Source organism: Lissotriton helveticus, chromosome 3_1 (assembly GCF_964261635.1).
Source record: "Lissotriton helveticus chromosome 3_1, aLisHel1.1, whole genome shotgun sequence".
Classification (NCBI taxonomy): Eukaryota; Metazoa; Chordata; class Amphibia; order Caudata; family Salamandridae; genus Lissotriton; species Lissotriton helveticus.
This window is the reverse complement of record NC_136061.1, coordinates 759380834-759407676: the sequence shown is the minus strand read 5'-3', so window position 1 is coordinate 759407676 and position 26843 is coordinate 759380834. Positions and strand designations below refer to the sequence as shown.

Genomic DNA, 26843 nt, shown 5'->3' with positions numbered 1-26843 from the left:
AGCAGGGTTAATAAAAAAGGTAACTCGCATACTACAAAAGTAGTCAATTCTTGTGACACTTGAGATAAAGCATGGAGGACCACACACGGACACAGTATTAACATTGCATCATACCTTCAAACATGCACTTCTCTTGCTCAACCCTAACACGACTCAGAAATTGGCATGAGTGTGTGCCACAGGTGAGTGCAGGAAAGAGGGCTGGCATTGGAAATGGATACAGCTCAAAGACAGGCAGTACAGAGTTACTACAATGAATAACCTTTTCTTACTTAGTCATCTGGTTCATTTATATTGCCAGCTCTTAAACAACAATTGCATAACTGGAATATCTTCAAGGAAACAGAGTTGTACTAAGCAGCTTAGCTAAACATGGATTTTTACTGCAGCACGCGGAGTATGGCTTACAGAATGTATAAGGGATAACCTACATAGCTGCTCCATCCATCATTTTAATTGAAATGCTTTCCTATAATTCCAGGAAATCAGTCTGAACCAGGCTTCCCCAACAAAATTCTTGTGAGCTACTGGTAACTTTCCAGCTACCTGCAAGGCAGCACGCCTCTGCGTAGCACAACTACTATATTAGAAGCTCTTGTTTGGTTGAATTAAAATGTATACCAAAACTGAGAGAGTGAACTGGAGACAGGAATGTTTGTATATTTGGAATTCATAAGTAGATGTGTATAGAAAAAAAGGCAACATTTCTAAAATATATTTTAAACTGATTTTGGAGTGATTAATCACGTTGCATTTGGGAGGCTTATTACTGACATTATTACCTTGGTTCCAGGGGTATTGCAGTTATGGATGTAATGTATCACCCATGTAGAGGCACTCTAAATTGACAAAGCCTTTTCTGCTGGCAACCCTGCCCAATGCACTGAGGTGATCACTGCTAGTAATCTTGGATATGGTGGCCACTGGTGTAATCTTGTCTGTGAAGTCACTATTACAATACTAATAATATTAGTAGCTCTGAATGATTTTCATTAAACCTAAGTAGCTCTTATCACAAAAAGAGTTGGAGATCCCTGGTCTAAACTCCAGTCAAATGAACATGGGTATCGTTACACAATGACCGTCGTCGTAACAGTAAGAAATACAACATATGGTTCAGCTAATGGTGGCATCTATAAAAGACACCTTGCAGAAAGCATTCTCAAAGACAGGTGACATAGGAGCTCGGAGGATGTCTTAACTCTCAGTTTTCTGAAATGCTTGTCTTTTGCTGAGAATGGTCATAGATAAGGTCTTTGATGAAGGAATTCTATCCACTGGATTCTAATACTACCTGTAGAAAGAAGGAAGAGCAGGTAGTGAGAATCCTATCTGTGAACAACACCAAGTCCATCCAATACAGAAAAAGCTTTGAGTTCACAAACTCATCAGGAAGAGGAAATGGCTACTAATGAAGACATTTTCAAATGAAGAAAATTAAGTCAAGAATTTACATTTAGGGTTTATCAACAAGATTAGGGATCATCATGTTGAACTGAATGAAGAGCTCATACGAAATACAAGAATAACAAAAAGTAACAAGGTTTCCACAACTGCCATAGTTTAACAGTAAACATGCAAAATAGGCCTTCTCTGAACACTAAGGGCCTCATTACCAGCAGCCAATTATAAGTTGAGAGAGGATATCATTGGGCTAGGATCTTATTCCAAATAACGGCAATTATATGTAACTAACCCTTGAATAGGGATTAACATTTCTTTACCATATCACACTCTTTTATGCATGACATTCCTGCTTCCTGGCCCAATATAATCACTTGTTTTTACCAACTGGTAAATAACAGCAGTGAAGTGCTGGGGAATGAGTGTGGACAGAGGGCACAGGAAGGCATTGCTGGGGAAAGCGTGATCGATACTGCCCATGGAACAGAAAGAGGGTGGTTGGACAAGACTGGGCTGCACCTTAGTCTGAAACCCTTTCCTAGAACTATCCATGGGTTGACCGTGTATAGATCCGTCCATGGTTAACCGGAAGCCATGTTTCTGGGCTCGGGGTTATTACTGAGTGCAGAAACATCATTCAGCTTGTAGTGTCCTGGAGCCACAGTTAATTCAAGCAACTTTGCTACAGTTAATTCAAGCATCTTTGCTGCTTGACTCTTTTCACACATCCCTGCGTGCCATGTCCCCTAACACTGCAAGTGATATTTGTACGTCAACTCTACAGCAAGCCTGAAAGGGCATGTGAGGGCATACCTGCATGAAAATATATGCCCCAGTGTTATCCCCATATAATCGGCACCTGTTATGGAATAATGCACAGTCTACGAAAAAGAATTTAATGGATCCCAACTGAATCGAGGAAACCATTTGTCCCGGGACTAATCATAAGCTGTATCGATTATGGAAATGCGCTGTTTGCCTTAATCAATGAAGAGCTCTACTCTAGGCTTCAAGTCTTGCAAAATACTGCTGCCAGACTTGTACTCCCTTCTAGGTCTCCATCAGCGCCTAGTTTGAAAACTCTCCACTGGCTCCCCATTAGGAAGCAAATCTGTTTCAAGATCATCTGTATAGTGCACAAGAACATGTACGGAAACGAGCCAAGCTACTTCGTAAAAAACTCAGCTGGTACTAGCCAACTAGGACGCTCAGGTCAAGCACCAAATCTCTTCATACCCCACGTAAAATTCATACCACCAGGAATGGCGGAAGATCTTTCTCTTTTCTTGAACCCACTCTCTGGAATAAACTTCCATTTCAATTACTCTCCATAACAGATCATAATCGATTCCACAAGGAATTAAAAACCTGGTTATTTGACCATCTATAACGTCCCTTTATCTGACCTCCAGCTCCAGTGGAGTCGTACGCAAGCACCATAAAGACTCCCGGGTGATATGTGCGCTTAATCAATTTCCTTGACTTGACTTGTGTTGGTCAGTCCTATTACTGCCAGTACAAGTGATCAGGGATGCCATCTTAAGACATGTGGTGGAAGGCTACATTGAAAATAGGGATGTTTGGTATCAAATATCTCGTATTGGTAAACCCACACTGATGCCCGTTTTGGATTTACCAATACATGCACCCCAAGAGGTGCCCCTGAAAACGTACCATCCTCTGGTGTCCTTGCACACTGGTCTTTGCCAGCCTGCCACCCGAGACACTGTTCTGACCTCCCAGGGTAAGAGCCTTATGCTCTCAGGAGACCCAGAACAAAAGCCTATCCAGGAAGAGGGTGTAACGCTTCCTCCCACAGGATGACCTAATTAGCCTTCTTGGGGTGGCAAGCTTCACAGAGTTGCCACTTTTGGAATGCGAATCTGGCTCCCCTCAAGAACAGAGGAAACCATCTCCCTTTGTCCATAACCTCCCTAAACACCTGGACAGGCGAGAAAATTAGCAGGTCAGGTAGGCGTGCCATCTGCAGGCTAGTGCCCCTCCTAAGGTGGGTTACTGTGAGGAGGACACGATTTTTCAGACATAGCCATCTTTGTGATGGCATACTTAGGGCTACTGGGACAGGGTCATGCCGACTTCCCACAGGAAGTGGTCATATAGGGTCAGTAGCCTATTGGCTGCTACCATACACTCTCTAACATCCCTAAATTCAGTATGGCCTTGGAGAAGAGGACCGAAAGTATCCCCCCGTCCCTGAGCATTGCAAGGCTTAAGCCCACTAGCTGGTTCAGCCTGGCTGGATTCCTAGCCAGAGCCTGCAGCCTCTTTGTACAGTGACCGATCGGCAGTGGGTTCCTGATGCTGATTTACACCATGCACCCAGCCGACCTCGTGTCACTGGTGGTGTACTGCTGGTGCTGCCTTGGACCTTGCCCACCATTCACCTTAACTCCTGAAGATTGGTCATGTATGTCGATGTACTGTACCTGTTTGCAGAAATTATTCTTCTTTCCATAGGATAACACAGCAGAACTCAGAAATTGCAATGTGCCCACTTTTTAAAGTGAAAAGAATTTATATTTAAAAACGTACATACCTGAATGATTTTTCTCTGATTCCTAAGCATATATAAAGGTACTTGGTATTTTTATAAATTCTTGAGTCGTTTGCGTCAGTTATTGAGCATTGTGTGCATTTCCAAATGTCTTGCACTCATCTGTGTTAAGCCTAAAGCTGCTTAACCACACCACCCCTAATAGAGCCCTTTGGGATTGCATTGCAAGCTCCTATCCACTAACAAGGGAACGCCTGGACTCCTGCCAACTTCTTGATATATCACATAAAAAGCCAGATTCCTGCAGTATCTGTACTGCACTTTAAGAATCAGCCGTCTGAAATATATGTCTGCATACTGCTATAGCTACCAATTTATTCTTCCATATTGCACATTAATTACATGTCTAAGTCAATCACTAACAAGTTTCAGCAGAAAGAAACCTGCTTCTGAAATATTGTAAGAGAATATGACAGAGTTACATAACTAATTTGGAATACTTGTAGGCTTAAATGAGTATCAATACCTTTCAGAAACACATGCTATATATATTTTGAAAGTGAGCCTCTTTTCACTGCGGTCAGGAAGATGGTGGTCTAATACAAATAGTAGGGAAACACTTATATAAGGTTTGATTTCAAGAGTGATCATGATGGAGATGGCTTAAAAGATCAAAACAAATTACTTTTCTATTTAAGATTTGAAATAGAATTCCACACCTTCAATGGCTCCTTCTTAGAAGCTACTAATCAGGTGTTACTCACTTATTTTGGACACGTCAAATTGTGAGAACAATCTACAATTAACTGTAGGCAAGAGCCAATGGCAATTCAATTTAGCACTAATGGCCATATTTATGTGGCCAAAAACCTCACTCAAACATCAGCCATCTTCCCTCATTCCTACAGCAGGCTTTTCAGCAGGACCAACATAAGCCCCAGTTTGGCAAAAAAGGAAAGGTATCCAAAATATGGATAATACTATAATTTGGTAAGTAGCATTTTACTTTCAATTATTGACTTGCAATTTACAATTTGCAGTCTATCTCCACTGGAGACCATAGCACTTTTGCACATTTAATTTGGGAGAGGAGTTAGCCTAACGGCCCGGGCGGTCGTACTCCAATCTGGGGAACTGGGTTCGAGTCTTGGCAACGATGCTGAACATCCTGTGATTCTGGGCAAATCACAATCTCCCAATGCCTAACAAAAAAAAACAAAAAAAATGAATGTGTCCTCATGTAACGCAAGTGGTGCTATGTAAAGCGCTCTGATACCCGATTCGGGTCAAGTTCGTGCTATATAAAAATCCGTAAAAAAAAAAAATACGCATCTAGCAGAATCATATACTGAGATTATCTGGATGCATAATTAAGAATACTTTTACTCAATTTAAATAACCATGGAGTATCCAGGATACCACTTGGGATTATTGCAGAGAATATGTGAAAAAATATGTCTGTTAATCATCATCTCACCTTCATCCAACTTATATTTTAATTAAAGAACCCCAAAGAAAACCATCTTTTCTCACCTCATATTACCACCAAAGCACAGCAACTCTATTTTGCATTGTTCAAAAATGCAATCCATCATTTAATTTTTCTGCATGATTACCCCAGACAGAAGCATCAGAATGCAATAAATCTTTTTCACCTTTATTAACTATATGTTATCACCAATTTGTATGTTTTAACAGTTGTTGACACCATCATAGTCTTACAGCCATGAGCTATGGATGTCAGAGAACGAAGAGGAGTTTAATTATTATAAAGACCCTTAACAGCTTTAGTAAATATTTTAAATGTCAGAAATAGCAAGGTTTAGGTATTCACTAAGCAGCTATAGAAGTACTTTGCTTCAGTTTATACCAACTCAGTCTCATGTAGTACTCTCGTAATAAAAATATTTTTGTTTATATCTAGAAAAAACCTTTTCCTTATCCAGAGTACTCATAAAAAAGATATATTTGGTCACTACTTAGCCCCACATAAAAAGATTGGGAACCATGAAGATTAATTTAAGATGCTTAGTCAAAAGGGATGCTGAAATTGATACTTTAAGAGTGCACACAAAATCAGAGATTTAATTTTTACCCACAGTAACTGCTTCAAAACCCCTTTTGCTCTGTATTTCAAGTTAACCTTTGTCAAAATGGTAGTGATATTCATTCAGCTCCTTCAACAAAGGCTCAATCCTCGATGTCATTATCACTCAAACTGACATAGTATCCATTAACCACACCCTGCCTGTTGACTGGTCTGACCACCATCTCATTCTGTTTCACACGAACCAAAGGGTCCTATCACAGCCACACACGAAGGACCCCCCCACGCGGAGCAAGAAATCGAAGTCCGATTCCCCTTCCAGTCCTGGAAGGTAGGGTAAGCTCCCTCCTCCCCAACAATTCCAATGAGCTCTCAACAACAGAACTCACCTCCCACTATAGCTCTACTATGACTTCCATTATGGACCAAATAGCAACCTTGAAACTGAAAAAAGTCAGAAGCACAGACATTAACTTCCAAAGAAGAGAACTAAGAGCAACAAAGACTCTGGCAAAAAAAAAAAAAAATCCTCAACACTACAAGCAAGACTCAAATCAGTACGAAGAAAATACAAAAACCAAATAATGAAAGTAAAAAGCTCCCTTCTTTCGCAAGGCAAAAAATAGACCAAGAGAACTTTTCAATCTCATCAGACAACAAACCTCCAAGCCCACTTCGACTTAAGTTGTGGCCTCAAAAGACCTGTGTGAAAACTTTGCCAATTTCTTCAATGACAAAATCACCAAGATAGAACTCTCCTTGGTCCTTCAAAGCAGACCACCAAACAGCAAATCACCCACAGACACAAAAGATGATCCCACACTCAAGCACGCCCCTAAATTATGGAACTCTTTCAACCCCATCTCCGAAGCAGAGGTCATCAAAATGATTTCCACCTCCAAACCCTCAGCACACGTCCTGGATCCCATCCCGGGCCAAATGGCCAAAAATCTCAAACTCTCACTAGCCCCGCACTGGACCAAGATCATAAACAGCTCCTTGAGTACTGGAGTCATGCCGGACTGTCTCAAAAGCGGCCAAGTCACACCTCTACTGAAAAAAAAAAACAGGCACGAACTCAAACAATCTAAATAACTTCAGACCTGTCTCCAATCTCCCTCTCCTAGCGAAAATCCTGGAAAGATGTATTCTCCTCAAACTCACCCAACACCTAGACAACACCAACCACCTAGACGCTCACCAATCAGGCTTCAGAAAAGGATGCAGTACTGAGACAGCGATCCTAAACATAATAGATGATATGCACATCTCTTGATACTGGCCATGTTGCCTACTCATACGCCTGGACCTTTCGGCAGCCTTCGATACGGTTGACCACAATCTACTCATCAAGGCACTTCAAGAAAGGCCTGGAGCTGAACAGATGGTACTACAATGGTTCACCTCTTTTCTACAGAACCGCACCCAAAGTATAAAAATTAAAAACCTCTCAACGGACCCACACCCAGTTAGCAGGGACGTCCCCCAAGGATAAGTACTCTCCCGCAACGTTTCAACATATACATGGAACCCCTCACCACCATACTCAAAAAATACAACATTCCCTTTCACCTCTATGCAGATGATACTCAGATATATCTGGACTGAACGGCACTCTAAGAGAAGTCCAACGCTGGCTATCACACAACCACCTAAAACTCAATCAAGCCAAGACAGAAATCCTCCTAATCTCTAATGATGAGAAAAAATGACAAATCTTAGAATGGCTAAAAGCGATTGATGTGCTCAACTACAACCTTACCTTAGCAGACTCTGCTAAATCGCTAGGAATCACCCTGGACCCCAAATTAGACTTGAACAAACACATTAAGAACACCTCGAAAAAAGCCTTTCTCAACCTGAAACTACTCAACAAAATAAAACCCTTCATCCCTCAGAACGACCTCAAACAAGCTACTCAAACCCTGGTGCTGTCCAGATTGGACTACGGGATTGCAACCCTCACAGGATCAGCTAAATCTCACCTAGCTCCCCTCAGATCAACCCTGAACGCAGCAGCTAGAATGGTAACCGGAGTAAAAAAATATGAAAGCATCTCCCCAGCGGTCAGAGAGCTCAAATGTCTTCCAATCGAAATGAGGGCCAATTTCAAAACCACCTGCCTCACCCACAAAGCACTGCACACAGTCAAACCCGCCTACCTGGCCGCACAACTCCAGAAGGACGGTCAGACAAGAAGCCTAAGCAATACCAACCCCCTACTCCTTATCCCTCCAAGAACTCGCAAACAAATAAACGCATCACAATCCTTCACAAGAAATGCTCCCAAAATTTGGAACTCCATACCAGTCCACATCAGGACCAACCCCTCCTACCTGCAATTCAAAAGGCAGCTCAAAGAACTCTTCCTCAACCAATCTCTCCAGTATGGATAGCTACAACCTAACCATCGAAGTAGGCCCACAACTGCTCACAAGACACTCTGACATTAAGAGCTCTACCTCACTATCTCCTATTCCCCACTGTCCCCTCTCACCCTGGGCCAATCCCGTCACGAGTCACTGTGCTCTCTCGGATGACAAGACCGTGTACATACTACTGTGATAACATACCCTACAAGTGACATTGTGTGCTCTACGACGATATTACTATAATACGCCTGGAGCCATTGTATATACTAGTATGTCTAAGTATCGTCTAAGTATCTGACGAGTGATCATGATGTAAAGCGCTCGTGGTCTGGCCAGCACTATATATAAAACCCTTAAATAAATACATATTTAGAGGCAATCCAATCTCTAAATCAGGGATTGCAAGGTGGATTGTTAAATGCATCCAAATATGCTATGCTAAAGCCAAACGCACCTTAACCATTTCCCCTAGAGCTCACTCCACACGTAAACTAGGGGCATCCATGGCATTTTTAGGGAACATTCCCCTAGGTGACGTCTGCAAAGCAGCAACTTGGTCTACACTACACACGTTCACAAAACACTATTGTGTAGACGTGTAAGCGAAACAACAAGCTAGTGTGGGCCAGTCTGTATTAAGAACACTTTTTCAAACCACGGCAACAGATACAGGTAGCCACCGCTAAGAAGGTAACTGCTGTGTAGTCTATGCACAAGTATACGATCCACAGCTCATATGCCTCGAACGGAAAATGCTACTTACCAGTATGCATCTGTTCTTGGCATGTAGAGCTGTAGATTCGTATACGCCCACCCGCCTCCCCAGGTACCTCTATCTGTTCCAGTACTATCTTACTTAGATACATTACACATGGACATCCTTTTCTATTTCTTACTAACTCCATCACAACCCTCCATGGCAAAACAATCTGGAGATGGAGTCGATGCCCATGCACGCTATCATCCAAAGGACGAGTCACCTACCTCATGACTACAAAAGGCTTCTTCCAAGAGAAAAACAAAGTGCAAACATCCAAGCCCAACACCGGATGGCGAACTAGTCACAAGTATACGATCTACAGCTCATATGCCTCGAACATTATGTTTTAACCTCCATGCAACAACACAAGATAGAACACAGTGTATTTCCTTCTAATGGCTGAAGTCAAGGGATCTGTGGCAAGGCTGAATATATATGGCCAAAGTGCCCGCCATTCTCACTCCTCTAGTCTGAATGTTTCTTGAATTTCTATTTGTGCCACATATTTTCACCCTTTCATTCCTGTAAAATGTTGCAAAGAAATGAATAAATCCCAATCAAAAATAATTATTTTTGAATACTAACCCGAAATATATACAATTCAGATTAACATGTTTTCCCAGCATCAATGATTCTCTATTTGAATTCAGTACATGACTACTGCATTCCAGAATAGTGATACTCTCATAGTGATCTTTTATAATGCTGGTCTGCAAGTGAGCAATATTTTTAAAAATGATGGCTCTAATCTGGCAGCAAATGTTTGTAATGACTGTGACATCAATCTATAAGAGTGAGATAGATATGCAACTAATGCATGGGGTTGCATCCCTCCAGGGTTTTGAAATCAACTAATATGTGCAACTTACATCTTTCCAGAGGAACATTTGTTTGTATACTTTTGTTGTATAAAAACATGAAACAAATAAGGGCTAAAACATTAGAAAATTCCTTATAAACTTGTGCAAGAAATCTGTTTTAAATGTTTAATTTCAGTGTGCACAGCAGTCAGCAGGATGGGGACTACCAATTATGCCTGCCTCAGTATGTGTACCAGAGGGAATATAGCATTTCTCAAAGCAATAACAATCGTAGCATTTGAACTAGTTTTCTCATAACATTTTCTCCATTATAGAGTTAACCTTCCAAGTATCCTCTACTTCCTGAAGTCTACAAACGAAATGCTTTGCATTTTTCATCACCTCTCGCGTACAATACCTCTTTTCACTGATTTCAAATCCAATAAATGGTTGAACTCATTCATCATCTCAGAAACTTATAAGGATGAGCATCAGGATTTGGTTTCTACAGTTAACTAACTAGGCAGTCCTTAATTTAGCTGCTGCTTACTGGATTCAGCTACGGAAAAGCACTAGAACATACTATGAAAGCAAGTCCATGTTTTTTTTTAAACCCTGAAGGTGATCCCTATATTTCTCTAAGCTCACCATTTTAAGTGCCACATCAAACAAAGAGAAACAGGAAGCTGCCCACAGTCACAGAGCACAAGACAAAGGTTTATATTTTGAATTAATCAATTATAGGGCAACTTGTAATTATAATATTGCATACTGCAAATTCAACCCACCCACTATACCGTTCATGTATTCACAGGTATTTTATGGAAGCAAACTTACCCTTAATTGAGATTTTTCCCCAAAAATGTAAAGGGCTGCTTGGCGTTTGAGGAGGTGGTTTTGAAAAGAAGCACTGTCCGTCACAGAGGATGAGTGATCTCTTCCCGCAAGTCTTGCCCCCACGTCAACATGAGGAGTAGGAGAGCTAATAAACCGATTGCTTGAACGAAGACTGGCCCAAACACCTGGACGGTTTTTGTGTAAAAAAAAGTTGACATATGAAGTAACTTTTTAACTGCATTGTGTTTAAGTTCGACATAACGAACAGGAGATTAAGTGATATTTGTCATTTTACCTTGGCTCTTGAATTTTTATACAAATGTAATTTTCAGAGATATCCAATCAAATAAACATGCTTACGTGAAAGTATTAAGCATTTACTACTACACAAGTAACACAAAAACAACTGTAAAACGTATTTATGATAAACGACAAAATTATACAGTACACCAAAAATGAAAAACATTCTACATACAAAATGTTTAATTAAAAATTAGAAATATTCAGATGACAACTAAGAATTATGTCAGTCATGGAGGTTTATAAATGACATTTTGAGACTAATTTGGAATCATGAAATTACATGCATATGAATTAGGGCGAATGGTGATGAAATTCTATCAAGAGATGCCTTAATTTGGCTGCTTGAAGAAGTTATATATTATAAAACATGCACTATTTTACTTAACAATATGACAGAAACCACATCTTTTCTGCCTTCAAATGAGCATCGGGTAATAAAAAAAAAAGTATTAACCCTTGCAGACTTTTTGTTTTTGTCAATTTTACTGCATGTTACCAACATGTAATAGTTTAGTTTTTTATATTAATGAAGCTATAGACATACAATTAACCAATGACAAAATGGAATTCGGCTTTCCACAATTTCAATTCACCTATACTTTATAATCAGTGTACCTTTGCGTTCTCCATCTCTCTCTCTCTCTCTCATATGAACTCCTTATGCGTCACTGAGATCCACGCCCCTCTTCCTGCTCTTGCAATCTTACAATTGCATCACATTTTATTTTGTTGCAATATGGCACTGTGTAACTCGAATCTGTACTGATAATTGTTATTTATTATTTTTAAAAAATACAAATACATCAGTACTGACAATCCGTATCTAAATTCAAACTAGTAAAGGTTCTCATTTTAGAGTGAAAAGCTGTCTTTTTAATACACACCTTAAACCTACTCTCTAAAAACAGTCCTGCATCTCAAGACCACATTATCAACCGTAATAACATGGGCAAAGGGAACCCAAAGGTGCTGTCTAGTTTCCCGTCTAATCAAAATGGGCATTGTACATTTGGCATAATAATGTGGATTCCTCCACGGACAGTTTGAGTCAAATTGTTTCTGCCATGCGCTATTAGCAGTTTAAAAGTTACACAGATTCATGTAAACTGAGGAGAGTGAGGCCTGTCAACCTCTTAGTATGCCACTTTTCCTATCTGCTTGCTTACTGTGCCTCTTTATTCCCCTCTAGGACAAAGATGAGACGGGCAACTATGTGAGTCCATTGTGTCTCCACCCAAAGTACAGATTCTTGAGACAGTATACTCCATCTGGTTCTTTGTGACTTGTGCATTTCCCACTCCCCATTTCTGGCAGATCCAAACATACATTAGGGTTCTACACATTCAAATACTGTATCAGGAGGATGATTCATTACCCACTGATGGGTGGATAAAACCGTGGTATTTGTGACAATAACATTGACAATAACAAAGCTTACTTAAATTGTATAGGCTCACCCTACAGTTAGAACAACACTATTGTGCAGGTAGCACAAACAGCCTAGTTGTGGCTACCTCCACATACTGCAATGAAGGGTCACATGGTTCAAAAATGGTGCATTAAGTTGTCAGATGGCAGAATGGTGATACGGTATTCGGGATGACGGAGTCATGAAATATATCAGTACCTTGATGGTGGACTCCTCCCTTAGCTGCTGACTTTGGATTGGAATGAGGGAAAAATCTATCTCTGTACCCGAGGACTGTCAGAGTAAAGTAGAGAGAGATGAAAGAAGGGATAGAATATTGGAGTCAAGGTTGTTATATGAAAGTGAACATGAAAAAAGTACTTTGAAGGAAACAATGAAAGGCATTATTATTTGTGCTGGAAATATATCCTGTCCTTCCTCTGTGATGCACCTGCTAATACAAATATCTTGTATATTGTTTATACTACTATAAAACAAAGGTGACACGTAATCTGTATTAAAACCTGCATTGTTTAAATTTTTTAAACATTCTAAAACATAAAAGCTTTGAATTTTTCATAGTTTTACATTTTCTTAATTCATAAAAAGATTTCAGGCTTTCACAACTTTAGAAGGGCCTAATTTATTTCAATCTTTCTAGCATTAAAGACTCTTTAAAAGAAATGTGTATTCAGCAGCTCTAGAGCATCCTTTCTTACCTCTCGACACCGAATTAAAAGAAATTACGGCTCCTGATAAATGGTAACATAAATGTATGTATAAATGGTTGTCACTACTGCCGTTTTGTATGTACACAACATTTGAGGTGTGCAATGCTTGAAATGCACCCACAGCATTTACTCCTGCTTCAGGAAAAACAGACATTAAATCAATGCAATTCCAACCTGAGAACGATATTATCAATTGCTCTACTTTCATATACTGACTTATTATTATATTTGTAGAGCGCACTGTTACCTAGAAAGGTGTCCTACTCGTGGCACTAATAGTTGCTGGCAATAGTATATAGTGCAGCGTAGTGGTTATTGTTTATAAAGTCTTTTTGGAGAGCTTTATTGAACTTAAGAAAATCGGAGTTAAAATGAAGAGGCAACATGTTGTCGAGTGATTTTTTTCTACTACTTATACTGCGTTTTTGAAAAGATACATCAATTGACTTCTGCATTGATACAGCCAATCTCCATAACATTATCTTCTCACCAATATTACATCTGATTTTAAGCAGTGTGAAGAAGAAACACAAAATGAAAATAACTAAGTTATTATCATTTCATGCTTCGTGTCCTGCTGCTTTACAGACGGGCGAGGCTGCTCTGCTCTCGGAGCAGGGCAGTGGAGGAGTGGTTTGCCCACTGTTTGTCAGCCCTCTCGGGCCGCCCAAACCAGTCATGCACACTTTCCTGGTTCTCCATGTAGGCTGCATTACAGCTTGCTTGGAGAACATGCCCACCCCTCCAGCCCCTGGCTGAGCGCCGTGTCACAGCGCTCAGACCAATCACAACACTGCATTGCAGCGTTGTGATTGGCTTAGGGGAGGGAGGCTGGCAGTCTGCTTCCTGTTCCTGGAGGGAGACAGGAGAGCAAGAGCAGAGAAGCAGGACCTAGCCTAAAGGTAAGTTTAAGTTTTTTGATTTTTTAATCCGATCACCCCTCCCCGCGTCCCCCCCCCCCTTTAAAACATCCCCGCGACCGCCCACCACACGCAATGCAGGCCACTGCAGGATACATACTCCTGACTCCACTGTTGCCCAGCCAGTATGCCAACTTGCTCCTTCCCCCCCCACTTTGAGTCACAAATAAGTTCAAACCTCTATGATAGTCTCTCCTGACAGACCCTTTCATTCTCAGACCTTTTAAATGCCCTTAGGCCCTGATCCTGTGTCTCTTGTCCTTACCAATTCGGGCCGCAGTGCTGACTCTACCCCCTGAAAGATTTAATCCCTCCGAGTCCACCAGCTCCCCCAGCATTGATATCCCTATCACATCCCATCATCAGAGGCCAGATAATTTCCTAACCTCTTTCCGTAGGTCTCCCTTCCACAATGGCATGTGTTTGGTCACCTTGCTCCTCCAACCCAAGAATTGGGCCACTTTATCTCAGGCATCCAGGGTGACCCTAGTTGGTCCCAGGAGGGACCTTCTCGAACAGTTGTTATATATGTAATGAATGGATGTATTTTCTTCCATCTTTGTTCCCTCTAGCCCGGTTTCTGGGTTTTCTTTCACGGCAAACCCCTAGTCATTCATTGCCAGTAGTTGGGACATCTGCCAATATGCCTTTATGTCTAGTAAGGCCACCCCTGTTATATACTAATCTTTCTAAACACTGTAGTGCAAGTGAGGTGCACCCCCATCAGCCAGTAAAATCCTGGAGATCTTACTGATCCTGTCAAAGTATGTACCTGGGACTATGAATAGTGTGTTGTGCAGTAGACAGAACAATTTGGGCAGTTTGACCATTTTCAATATTGCCACTTTCCCCGTCAGGACAGAGGAAGTTTCCTCCATTTCTTTGTGTCTGTGTGATACTCAATGAGAGCAACTTCTTTGTTTTGTTCCAAAAAGTGTTTTTTAATCCCTAGGTACCTGAATCCATCTCTAATGACTTGTAAGGTATGGTAGCCTCTTAACCTTGGGAAATCCTGTAAAATCTGCCGTATCCCTACCCGATACAAAAGGGGATGATGGACGGAGCGTTTGAGCAATCAAACACTCACCCCCAGTCAACTGATCTGGGTTTAATCCATCACCATTCTTTAGCCCACTCAGCCACCCCATTTCAGACATGGCTATATGCAAATCAGTCTGACCCTGTGCCTCATGGGAACAGTCCAGCCCGAACTGCCAAGCCATGTCTTCCATGGACCGGAAACAAGCATCCAGGGACCGGCCTCGGATTCATAATCCTCATCAGCCAGGCTATCTTGAATCTAGTGGCCAAGTGAGCAAGGGACTCACGTCTGAGCATACCCTGCCACACTTAGGGCGAACAAAGCGATACAAAAGGGGATGATGGACGGAGCGTTTGAGCAAATCAAACACTCACCCCCAGTCAACTGATCTGGGTTTAATCCATCACCATTCTTTAGCCCACTCAGCCACCCCATTTCAGACATGGCTATATGCAAATCAGTCTGACCCTGTGCCTCATGGGAACAGTCCAGCCCGAACTGCCAAGCCATGTCTTCCATGGACCGGAAACAAGCATCCCGGGACCGCCTCGGATTCATAATCCTCATCCTCATCCAAATCAAGAGCTTAGGCATCTGGCTCGACCACACTCTAACCTTCAACTACCAAGCCACCAAGCTTGCTACCACCTGCTTGGGCTGATGAGACTTCTCCGCAAAATTCTCCCCCTCCTTCCGTTCCATTCAAGACGGATTATGGTTCAAGGCCTGATCCTCTCCCGTCTCGATTGTGGAAACGCCCTATATCTGGGGGCCCCACAATCTACACTTAACAGACTCCAGGTCATTCAAAACTGTGCGGCAAGAATCCTCCTGGATATCCCCCGCCGAACTTCAGTCAGAGCCAGACTGAAGGATCTTCACTGGCTCCCGGTGAGATCCAGAATTGAATTTAAGAGCATGTGCATCGCACACCGATCCTACTGGGGCACAGGCCCCTCTATTAACTCCCCCCTGATGAAAGCCTATCTACCCTCCCACCCACTCAGGTCTACGACCTCCCACCTCGCCTCAGTACCACGCATTAGGAAGGCCAGATGTGGAGGCCGCTCGCTTTCTTACAACCTGGCTAGGATCTGGAACTCCCTTCCCCTCCCTATCAGATCAGAACCTAACCTTCTCACCTTTAGTAAACTATTAAAAACTTGGCTCTTCAGCAAAATTCCAATCTAACTTTTCACTCAGCTTCTCTTACTCCAGCCTCTCCAGCCCAACTCACTCTTTTCTATAGCGCTGGGATGCCCCTGGGTAGCCAACGCGCTTTACAAATCATCAATACAATACAATACAAGTGTGGCAGGGTATGCTCAGACGTGAGTCCCTTGCTCACTTTGCCACTGGATTCAAGCAAACTGGGCTGAAGACGGCTGTAATGCCAGAAACCGGTCCTCGGAAGCTTGTTTCCGGTTAAGGGAAGGCATGGCTTGGCAGTTCGGGCTGGACTGTTCCCATGAGGCACAGGGTCAGACTGATTTGCATATAGCCATGTCTGAACTGGGGTGGCAGAGTGGGCTAAACAACGGTGATGGATCAAACCCAGATCTTTTGACTGGGTGTGAGTGTTTGATTGGTTCAGATGCTCCGTCCATCACCACCCACTTTTGTACTGCTTTGGCCGCCATAAGTGTGGCAGGGTATGCTCAGACGTGAGTCCCTTGCTCACTTTGCCACTGGATTCAAGCAAGCCGGGCTGAAGACGGCTGTAATGCCAGAAACCGGTCCTCGGAAGCTTGTTTCCGGTCCAGGGAAGGCATGGCTTGGCAGTTCGGGCTGGACTGTTCCCATGAGGCACGGGGTCAGACTGATTTGCATATAGCCATGTCTGAACTGGGGTGGCAGAGTGGGCTAAAGAACGGTGATGGATCAAACCCAGATCTTTTGACTGGGTGTGAGTGTTTGATTGGTTCAGATGCTCCGTCCATCACCACCCCCTTTTGTACCGCTTTGGCCGCCACAAGTGTGGCAGGGTATGCTCAGACGTGAGTCCCTTGCTCACTTTGCCACTGGATTCAAGCAAGCCGGGCTGAAGACGGCTGTTATGCCAGAAACCGGTCCTCGGAAGCTTGTTTCCGGTCCAGGGAAGGTATGGCTTGGCAGTTCGGGCTGGACTGTTCCCATGAGGCATAGGGTCAGACTGATTTGCATAGAGCCATGTCTGAACTGGGGTGGCAGAGTGGGCTAAAGAACGGTGATGGATCAAACCCAGATCTTTTGACTGGGTGTGAGTGTTTGATTGGTTCAGATGCTCCGTCCATCACCACCCCCTTTTGTACCGTATCCCTACCCAGCACGTCAGAGGTTCTATGCATAATGCAAAGGGACGGGGGGAAGTGGACACCCCTGCCTTGTGCTCCTTTCCATGGAAAAGGAGTTTGATAACTCTCCGTTTACCCTGACTGCAGCTGTTGGTAACCTGTGGAGCAGCACTACTCATTTAGAGAAATAGATGCCAAATCCAAATGCCCTAGGCATCTGGTGGAGAAACCCCAATCGATTTTAACGATTTTCCGTGTCGAGTGACAATATGGCTAGCGGTTCCCGAGTCTGCTCAATCTCATCAATCCAATTGTGTAACCTCGTAAAGTTAAGCTGCGTCGCCCTTCCAGGCATGAACCCTGTCAGCCTGTTCTAGAGTTGAGCTGCCTGGACCAAAAATGCTCTTCCATCGAGTCGAGACTGGGGGAACTTTGGAACCATTAGAAGAAAGGCTTCTGAACAGCGCAATGTCCCCAAAGCAACAGCTAAGTGCACCATACATAAGGATTTAAATATGATCCTGTTAGAGTCAGCAGCCAATGCAATTTTTCTAGCGCTTCAATGGTGGAGGAGCCATGAAGGAGAGACAAGGCAAGCTGAGCTGTGGCTGTCTAAACCTTATACAGCAGTTTTATTAAGTGGTCCGGAGAGCCCAGGAAAAATGAATTACCTTTGTCCAACTGCCTTGGGTTGCTGTCTGAACTACCAATAAGCGCATGCTCATAGGAAGTAGAGGCAGAATCTTGCGGAGCATTTTAACAGAGCTAAGCACACCTAGGACAGTTTACTGACTTGTGAGCATAGTGACAAATCAGCATCAAATTGAATAATTAGGAGACATTAATTTCAAGCCTTCAGTCATTCCTTAAGGTAATGCCATAATCAGCATTATCACTGTAGTTCTCAATTCTCAATTTTCCAAACAGACCCCTGGCTACCACGGACTACAGTCCGGATGTTGGTATTGCTAGATGACTACAACAATATTTTCCTTGAACTACCTAAGAAAATTGACAGACTGCAAGGTCTACAAAATCAAGCAGGGAGAGTTGGGATTCATTTCTACAAACACAATAAAATACTGCCATAATTGACACCTGTCATTAGGGTCCCTGTGAATCAAAAGAGCAAGTTTAAAGGTAACAGCACAATGCACAAAGAGTAGTGGGGTGAAGAGCCAGTAAATTTCTTAGCCCGCTACCTGTCATCTAGGACGAACCTTCAGACGATGAACCAACCAGCGTCTCAAACACCAACAACTTTCCTGTGCCCCAAGGAAAATGTGACTGCATGCACTTAGGAAGCACCTAAAATCTATTTTCCATGAAGGTCCATGCAGAGAAGGAGTTGCATACTGAATAATGTTGGCCTCTGCCCAGTCCCACACCTGACTTGGCTCTAACCTTCTCAAATGTTTCAAAAAGATAACAACAATAACTGAAAGACAGCACACAGCTCTTTAAAAAAAACCTATGATTAAACAATTTTAATTATGCGTCACATACCAATGAAACTTCACAACATGTTCCAAGTGAGGACTGATTACTCATGAAGTTACCTTCCACCACTGCTGTGGTGAGGGACCTTTTCTGTGGCACAGATGCCATGACCTAAGGCTTGTCAGAATTTGTCTATCTGTAACATATTTCAAATAGCCAGAAATATGGATCTCCCAGTGATGCACCCTGAAACTGGGGGTTGAGGTTTAGATCTTGATCTCCAATGGAGCAAAGACTCACTTCTGGCAGACAAGGTCATTTTAGATTAGTGATGCACGGTGTGTTGTGGCCATAACATCTGTGCCCACACCTTATATTGAATCCTGGTTCGGACAGGACGGCAGTAAAAACTAGAAATTATTTTATTTGGTACAAGACAACTACAACTGTTTTTGGAATACAACTCAGTTGTATGACTTTCCAATAAACATAATATTAAACAAATGTAGGTATATGTATTCCTTCTTTAAAGACACTAGGAGATAAACTGTACAACAGTCACTGACATATATACCATTCATCTTAAATCGCTGCCAGTTTGTCCTTTTAAATATGCCTTCTATTTGCTCTTCGGTCGGCCAATGTTATTGTGCCTAGCACTTTTAATAAAGCCTAGTTGATATAGAAGATGAGGCTGAACAACCATTTTATATATAGAGAAGAAAACAAGTTACTTACCTGTAACTTTGGTTCCCCAGTATTGGTAACTTTCATAGATTCCCATGCTTTGTATGATTCCCCCGTCGTCGGAATGGGAGCCTCGGTAAATAAAAAATACCATAGCAGTAAGTACAAAAGAGAAAACTAGGCCCAGGCCTCATCTCATTTGGTAGCTTATCCACCTCTTTTTGTAAAAGAGACCAAACATTCTGCAACAACCAATCAGAGTATCCTCACCCCATAGAACCCTCCTGAGAGAGCTTCAGAGCCTCAGATTTTCATAACCGTGGTGTAACAACAACTATCTCAGTAAGAAAAGGCCGAGCTTTCCCAGGGGAGGAGGGTGGGCGCATGGGAATCTATAAAAGTTACCAATACTGGGGAACCAAAGTTACACGTAAGTAACTTGTTTTCTTGCCCCAGTATTGGAACTTTCATAGATTCCCATGCTTTGTATCAGAGTAGCTAGCAGTAAGTCATAAAAGCACATTTTTTTACATGAATATCCTTACATGCCAACATAGTTATCCTCATAGGAAACAAATCATAAAAATGTTACCACAGAGAAGAATACAAAAATCGATACAAAATGTGCAATACAGGAAGGAGGGATTGTAGGGAAAGCTCACCTCTCATTGAAAAAGATTTCTCAGGACTGCTTGACCCACCGCTGCATCCTACTTCATGGAAGAATCCAAGCAGTAGTGCTTCGTGAAGGTGTGGATACTGCTCCACGTAGCTGCTCTACAGATGTCCTTGATTGGGACTCCTGAATATAGAGCCACTGATGAAGCAACAGATGTCGTTGAATGAGCACAAACTCGTCTTTCAAGCGGTTTGCCCGCTTCCTGATGGCAATACTGAATTGTACTAGAGATCCAACGTGAAATACTGTGCTTTGAAAGCGGAAATCCCTTCCGCGGAGCACTATAAGAGACAAAAAGTTGAGTAGACTTCCTGAATGGTCTTGTTCGTTCCAGATAAAATTTCAGACACCTCTGAACAGCCAAAGAATGCAAAGACCTCTCCGCTGGTGTAGTAGGTCGTGGGAAAAAAGATTTCAAAATCACAAGCTCATTCAAATGGAATTCGGATGGGACCTTCGGGATGAATTTGGAACTGAAGAAAAGGTTCTACAATCGTGAGCGCTTGGAGCTCACTAATCCTCCTGGCCGATGTTAAGGCTAATAGGAGAGCCAGTTTCCATGATACAAATTTCAGATCTGCTCTGTGAATGGGGTCAAACGGAGCTCTCATCATATGAGCCAAAACCAAATTAAGCTGCCAGACCGGTGGAGGAGGCCCGGACTGGAGGAAAAACTCTGAACAGGCCCTTCAGGAATTGTTTAATAATCCTAGCGGACCAAAGTGAAGGACCTGAAGACGTCCGCCTGAATCTAGAGATGGCTGCTAGATGTAACTTGACAAAAGAATGAGCCAAACCTGACTTAGCCAGAGAAAGAATATATGGCAAAAGCTGATGCGGAACTGAAGTGTATGGATGAACATTCTGCCTCTGACACCAGAGACAGAATCTCTTTGATGCCCTTCGGCTAAGTTGCGCATTACAAGATGTCACTCAGTCAGTCAGTCAGTCTTTCATTTCGCCCGATAAGTCTTATTCGTACTCGGAGCTCGGGCCTGAGACAGAATATCCTTTCACTCTTCTGTGAGGTTCAAATCCTGGAATTCTCTGTACTCAGGAGCCACGCTGTCAATTGGAGTGACCTCGGATCTGGATGGAGTACTTGACCCTGAGACATTGTCAACAGAGACAGAATAGGCTCCAGGTGAATCGGTTGGTCTTGAGAAAGCAGGAGGAGTTCCGTGTACCAGAACTGTCGGGGCAATGCTGGTGCAATTAAAATCATTCTGCAAGGTTCTGCTTTGAGTTTCCTGATCAGCCTCGGAATTATTAGAATTGGAGGAAAGGCGTAGACAAATGCGCCGTACCAAGCTATCAAAAGCGCATTCCCCAAGGACCCCCGTTGGTGATCCCTGCTTGCGTAGAACCGGGATTTGGAGTTTTCTGGAGTTGCAAACAGGTCTGTGGTCGGGGTTCCCCAAACTGAAAAGACCTCCTCGAGAACGGTCTGGTCTAATTCCCACTCGTGACTGATCGATCTTTGGCGACTCAACGCACCCCGCTGTTGAATTGAGCGAACCTGCGAGGTGCTCTGCCGTAAGAGCAATGTTGTGGAGAATCGCCCAGTTCCAAATTTCCTGAGCTTCCTTTGAAAGAGCCCGGGATCTTGTCCCGCCCTGTTTGTTTATATAGTGCATGGCCGTTGTGTTGTCCGTGCAAACCAGCACTGTGCGATTCTGAATCCTTGGAATAAAAGCCTGTAGGGCCAAGAGAATACCCCTGATGATTGATGTGGAACTTGCAGTGATCTGGATCCCAATGACCGCTCACCTTCAACTTTTGTAGTACCACTCTCCAGCCTTCTAGTGAGGCGTCCGTGGTTAGAACCATGGGGGATGGGGAAGCGTGAACATTAAACCTTTTGAGATGTTGTCTTTTCAAACACCAGCTGCTTGCTTTTTTCATTGCTGATGTCACCGTGATCTTGTCGTTGAACGAGCCTTCCGCCTGGTACCATTGCTTGTCCAGTTGCTCTTGTAGCGGACGCATTCGAAGCCTGCAGGGCGGAATCAATGGTATGCAGGATGATATTGATCCAAGCAGGGACTTGTAGAGACGGACCGACAGCGACTTCCTCTTTTGCAAGAGACGAGCTGACAGAATAAGTTTGTTCTGACGTTCCTCCGATGGAAAGGCCTTGCAGCGATTTGTGTCCAGGATAGAGCCTAGAAACCTTGCTGACCTGGATGGAAGAAGGATCGATTTCTCCTTGTTGAGTTGAAGGCCCAGATGGTTGAAAAGTTGAATGCAGCTTGTGACCGCCCTGGAAGCCGCCTGTAAAGATGGAGCTTTTATCAGCCAATCGTCTAGGTAGGGAAAGACCTCTAGAGATTGTTTTCTGAGAAACGCTGCCACTGGAGCCAGTACTTTTGTAAATATCCTTGGTGCGGACCTGAGACCAAAAGGAAACACTCTGAACTGAAAGTGGCTCTTGCCTACTGTGAAGCGTAGGTATTGCCTGTGAGCTGGGTGGATCGGCACATGGAAGTATGCATCCTCTAAATCCAGAGTCTCCATGTAGTCCCCTGGGTTCAGTAGACGTAGAATATCCTGAAGGGTGACCATCCTGAAAGATAGCTTTATGAGATAGGTGTTGAGCTCCCTTAGATCTAATATTGGACACCACTTTTCCTTTGTCTTGCGAACCAGGAAGAACCTGGAATAAAAACCCTTCCCCCTCTGGGAGTGAGGTACAGGTTCTATTGCCCCCTTGATGAAAAGTTGGTGGGCTTCGAGACGTAGAAGTCCTAGATGTTCCAACTCGTTGGCGCCTGGAGCTCTGGTAGGAGGAAGCTGTTGAAACTCCATAGTGTGGCCACCTTGAATGATATTCAGAACCCACTGGTCTGAAGTAATGACCTTCCAGCTGCGCAGACAAGGAGAAATCCTGCCCCTCATTGATGTTATCGGGGGGTAGGAACAGTAGAAAGAGCCACGAAGCCGCTATTGTCGCTTAGAATTGTCTCTCCCTTGACGCCCTCTTGGTGGCTGACGAGAGAAAGACGCCGACTGACCTTGGCGCTGTGAGTATTGTGGCTTGTAAGATTGAGAGGACTGTGAGTACGAAGAGTAGCGCTGTTGATTGTCACCTCTGTACGAGGAAAAACCTCTCCCTCTCGCACCTCTGAAAGGAACTTTGCGGTAATTCAATGTCCCCAAGGACCTTGCCGTGTCCGTTTCCGTGTCCTTCTTGATGCCCTGAAGGGCATCATCTACATGCTTTCCAAAAAGCATCTCTCCGTCGTAAGGTAAGTCCAAGATATTATTTTGAACTTCCTGGCAAAACCAGGTTGCCCGTAGCCAGCCCTGACGCCTTAAAACTGCTGAACCCGCCAATGCACGGAAAGCTGTTGTTGCTATGTCGATAGCGCAATCTATCACCTCTGAAGAGGAACGCTCTCTTTCCACTAGTGTCTTCCTGGCTTCATCCTTCGCTCCATCCGGAAGTTGGTCCACAAACGGGGATAATTTGCACCACATCTGGCGATCATATCTGCCCAAGATAGCAAGAGCATTAGCAGCTCGAACCAGGAGGCCGGCCATAGTAGAAAATCTTTTTCCCACATTGTCCAGACGTCTCCCTTCCTTGTCTGGCGGTGTTGTAAGTGGTGTCGAAGGATTCTTGGACTTGCTTTGCGCCGCCTGGGAAATGACTGAGTCCGGCTTCGGCTGACCAGTCAGGCAAGCGGGACTGCCTTCTGGTGCTTTATATTTCTTCTCCAGCAGGGAAAGAACAGGGATGACTGTTGCAGGATTCTGCATCACTTTAGTACCTTCCGACCATACATTTTCAATTATTGGTATTGAACGAATGGACTTTCTGTAAGGTTCCTTGAAGTCGCAAAAGAAACAGTCTGATTGCACCGTCGTAATAGGAAGGCCAAATCTCTTGGACGCCCTCTCCATAAGATTATGGAAACCTCCAATGTCAGCTGGAGGAGAGGTTGCAGTATCCGGCACTGGTGAATCAGGATCCTGGTTGACATCATCGTCCCAACCTCTATCCGGGTCATGAGGAGGATCAACCTGAAGATCTCCATCAGATGAGACATCATCGTCCTGAACAGTCACAACGTCCTGATAGCTCTCTCTGGGTTCTGGTTCCGGAACTCGAGAAACCTGAGGCGTCACCGCCACTGCAGGAGTAGTAGGAATGGATGGAGAAGGAGGACGCTCTTGCTGTTCCGCAGTTTGCGACGGAAACCTCTTTTTGTAGTCTTGTAACATCAATTGTAAGTCCATTATAAGAGAGGATGGCATTGCCACCATATCCTGACGTGATTTTTGTGGAGGCCTTTCTTGCTGAACAAACTGGCGCTCTTCAGTATAGCAATCATCAGAATATTTTACTTTTAGTTCGGATGGGCTATAAGCATCTCCATAAGGACCATCCTCATCAGACTCCTCATCAAGAAGCAAAGTGGGAGGTACACGCCGAGGAGATGTCATCTCTGGGGTAATTTGTTGCCTTCTTATAGATATGCGGACCCTTTGAATCGTCTGCGAAATCGTCGTCGATGGAACCGTCGACGAGACCGTCAATAGAGAGATGGATTTCGTCGACGGCGGGTTGAGCTCGTCGTCAGAATCATCATGGCTGCCGTCGTCGACGACGTTGTCCTCATCGCCGCCGTCGACACTATTGTCGTCGTCATTATCGTCGACGTCGAAGATGTAAACACCATCGTCGACGAGCAGGAAACAGGTACCTTAAACGTTGACGAAGATATCAATGCTGCCGCCGTCGACGAAGCCTCCGTCGACGGACCCGTCGACAAAGCTGTACCTGAACTTAAGTCCTTTCTGGAAGTAGTCGTCGACGTACCAGCTGTTTTCGTCGTCGACGGACGTGGTTTCTTGTCAGATCTTCCGTCCTGAGGGACAGCAGAAGGTTTTTTACCTCACTTCTCCTTTTCAGATAATGGAGAAGTAACAGATAAACTTTTCTTCACCTACTTAGCTGTCTGTGTCTCCTCAGTCTGTCCCAGCCTCTCCTTTACACCTCGGTGAGGAGATTTTATGGGATTCGCCCTTTCAGACCTACCAGAGGTCTTTTGTAAGGCTTTCACAGGGGGCTCAGCAGATGTTGAAGGGGATAACCTACCCCTCTTCTTGGATCTTCTGGAGGACACAGCTGAGGAAGAATCCTCGCTGTCAGATGACAAAACCTCCTTACGTGACTTCATTTTCTGGAGCCAAGTCAACAAGCGGCCTTCCCTGTCTCTCAAGGTCTTTGTAGAGAATGTTCTGCAGATTTTACAATCTGTGGCCGTCTGGTCCGGGTACAAGCAGTAGATACAGTCCTCATGCTTGTCCTCCACAAACAGCCTCTTCTTAGAACAAGTAGCACAAGCTCTAAATAACGCCTTCTTCTCCTTGTCAGACATATTAAAGTTGAAGAAATGGGAAATAATCCAATCTGAAGAGAAATCTGAGCAGAGCTCAGTGGAGACTCCCTAGCACAACGTGCGGTAGAAAATCTGAGGCTCTCTCAGGAGGGTTCTATGGGCTGAGGCTATTCTGTTTGGTTGTTGCAGAATTTTTGGTCTCTTTTACAAAAAGAGGTGGATAAGCTACACAATGAGATTAGGCCTAGGCTTCTCTTTTTTACTTACTGCTATGGTATTTTTTATTTACCGAGGCTCCCGTTCCGACGACGGGGGAATGATACAAAGCATGGGAATCTATGAAAGTTCCAATACTGGGGCAAGTGTCCCGTAATGGACAAGGGGAGTGTTGTCCAGAACCCGAGGTTACAGGTCAGACGATCCAACTAAGATTGGATGTACTGATCCCATGCTCTTTGTGGGTACCCTGCTACGCAAACCAGCTTGAATCCAGTAGCACAGTGAGCAAGGGACCTACGGCTGGGCATACCCATCCCACTTAGTGTGAAAAGTGCTAGGCAAACAAAAACAATGGATTTAGGCCCAGATCTCTGTACTGGGGTGAATGTATGACATTGTGCTGCATTCTGTCCATCAATTGTTCTTTTTGCCTTTGTGGGTACCCTGTCACATAGACTCTGAGGTATTTGAGGCCATTTATTAGGACCTGTAGGTCAGAGGACTATTGTAAAACTGGAGGGGGACAATCTATGGAATAAATAAAGGATTTAGCCGTGTTGATGGTGAGTCCAGACAATCTACCAAAAATTTGGAGAATCCGGAGAACCCAAAGTCCAGATTTCTGTGGTTCAAAATATAATACAAAGACATCATCAGCGTATATAGCTATTGTGTTGGAAGTACCCAGAGCCCATTCCAGGCCTCTGACCAGTGCATCAAAACGTAGCCATCCCATGAGGAGTTCAATTGCGATGGCAAACAATATGGACAACAAAAGGCTCCCCTGCCTCTTCCCCCTTCGTACGGGAACACGTCAGAGAAGAGCCTCCCACTCTCACCCATGTCGTCAGGTCGGTGTACAGTAATCAGACCCAATGTATAAATTTGGGCTCAAAATTCCTTTTACCTAAAAAGCAAAACAAGCAGCCCAATGGACGGATTCAAAGGCCTAGTGAAAGTCGGCTAGAAGAATAGCATGAGCCTCAGGTATTCTATTCGCCAAGGGCAGCACATTGTAGACTCAACAGATATTATGGCTGGTGGCCCAAAGGGGCATA

The 26843-nt window shown here is 43.7% G+C and overlaps 1 protein-coding gene across 5 annotated transcripts in view; it reads right to left on the bottom strand.

Annotated features, from left to right (window-relative positions):
• The window catches only part of SBF2 (SET binding factor 2), a 2295537-nt gene that overhangs the window by 373443 nt on the left and 1895251 nt on the right, over positions 1–26843 (bottom strand). For 4 of the 5 annotated variants that reach the window (XM_078680952.1, XM_078680953.1, XM_078680954.1 and 1 more), the window contains one exon: positions 10736–10920. In XM_078680952.1, the coding sequence (XP_078537078.1) occupies positions 10736–10920 (185 nt within the window). Of the gene's footprint in view, positions 1–10735; positions 10921–12665; positions 12741–26843 lie in introns of all 5 variants that reach the window. The other variant, XM_078680956.1, reaches the window with a different exon arrangement.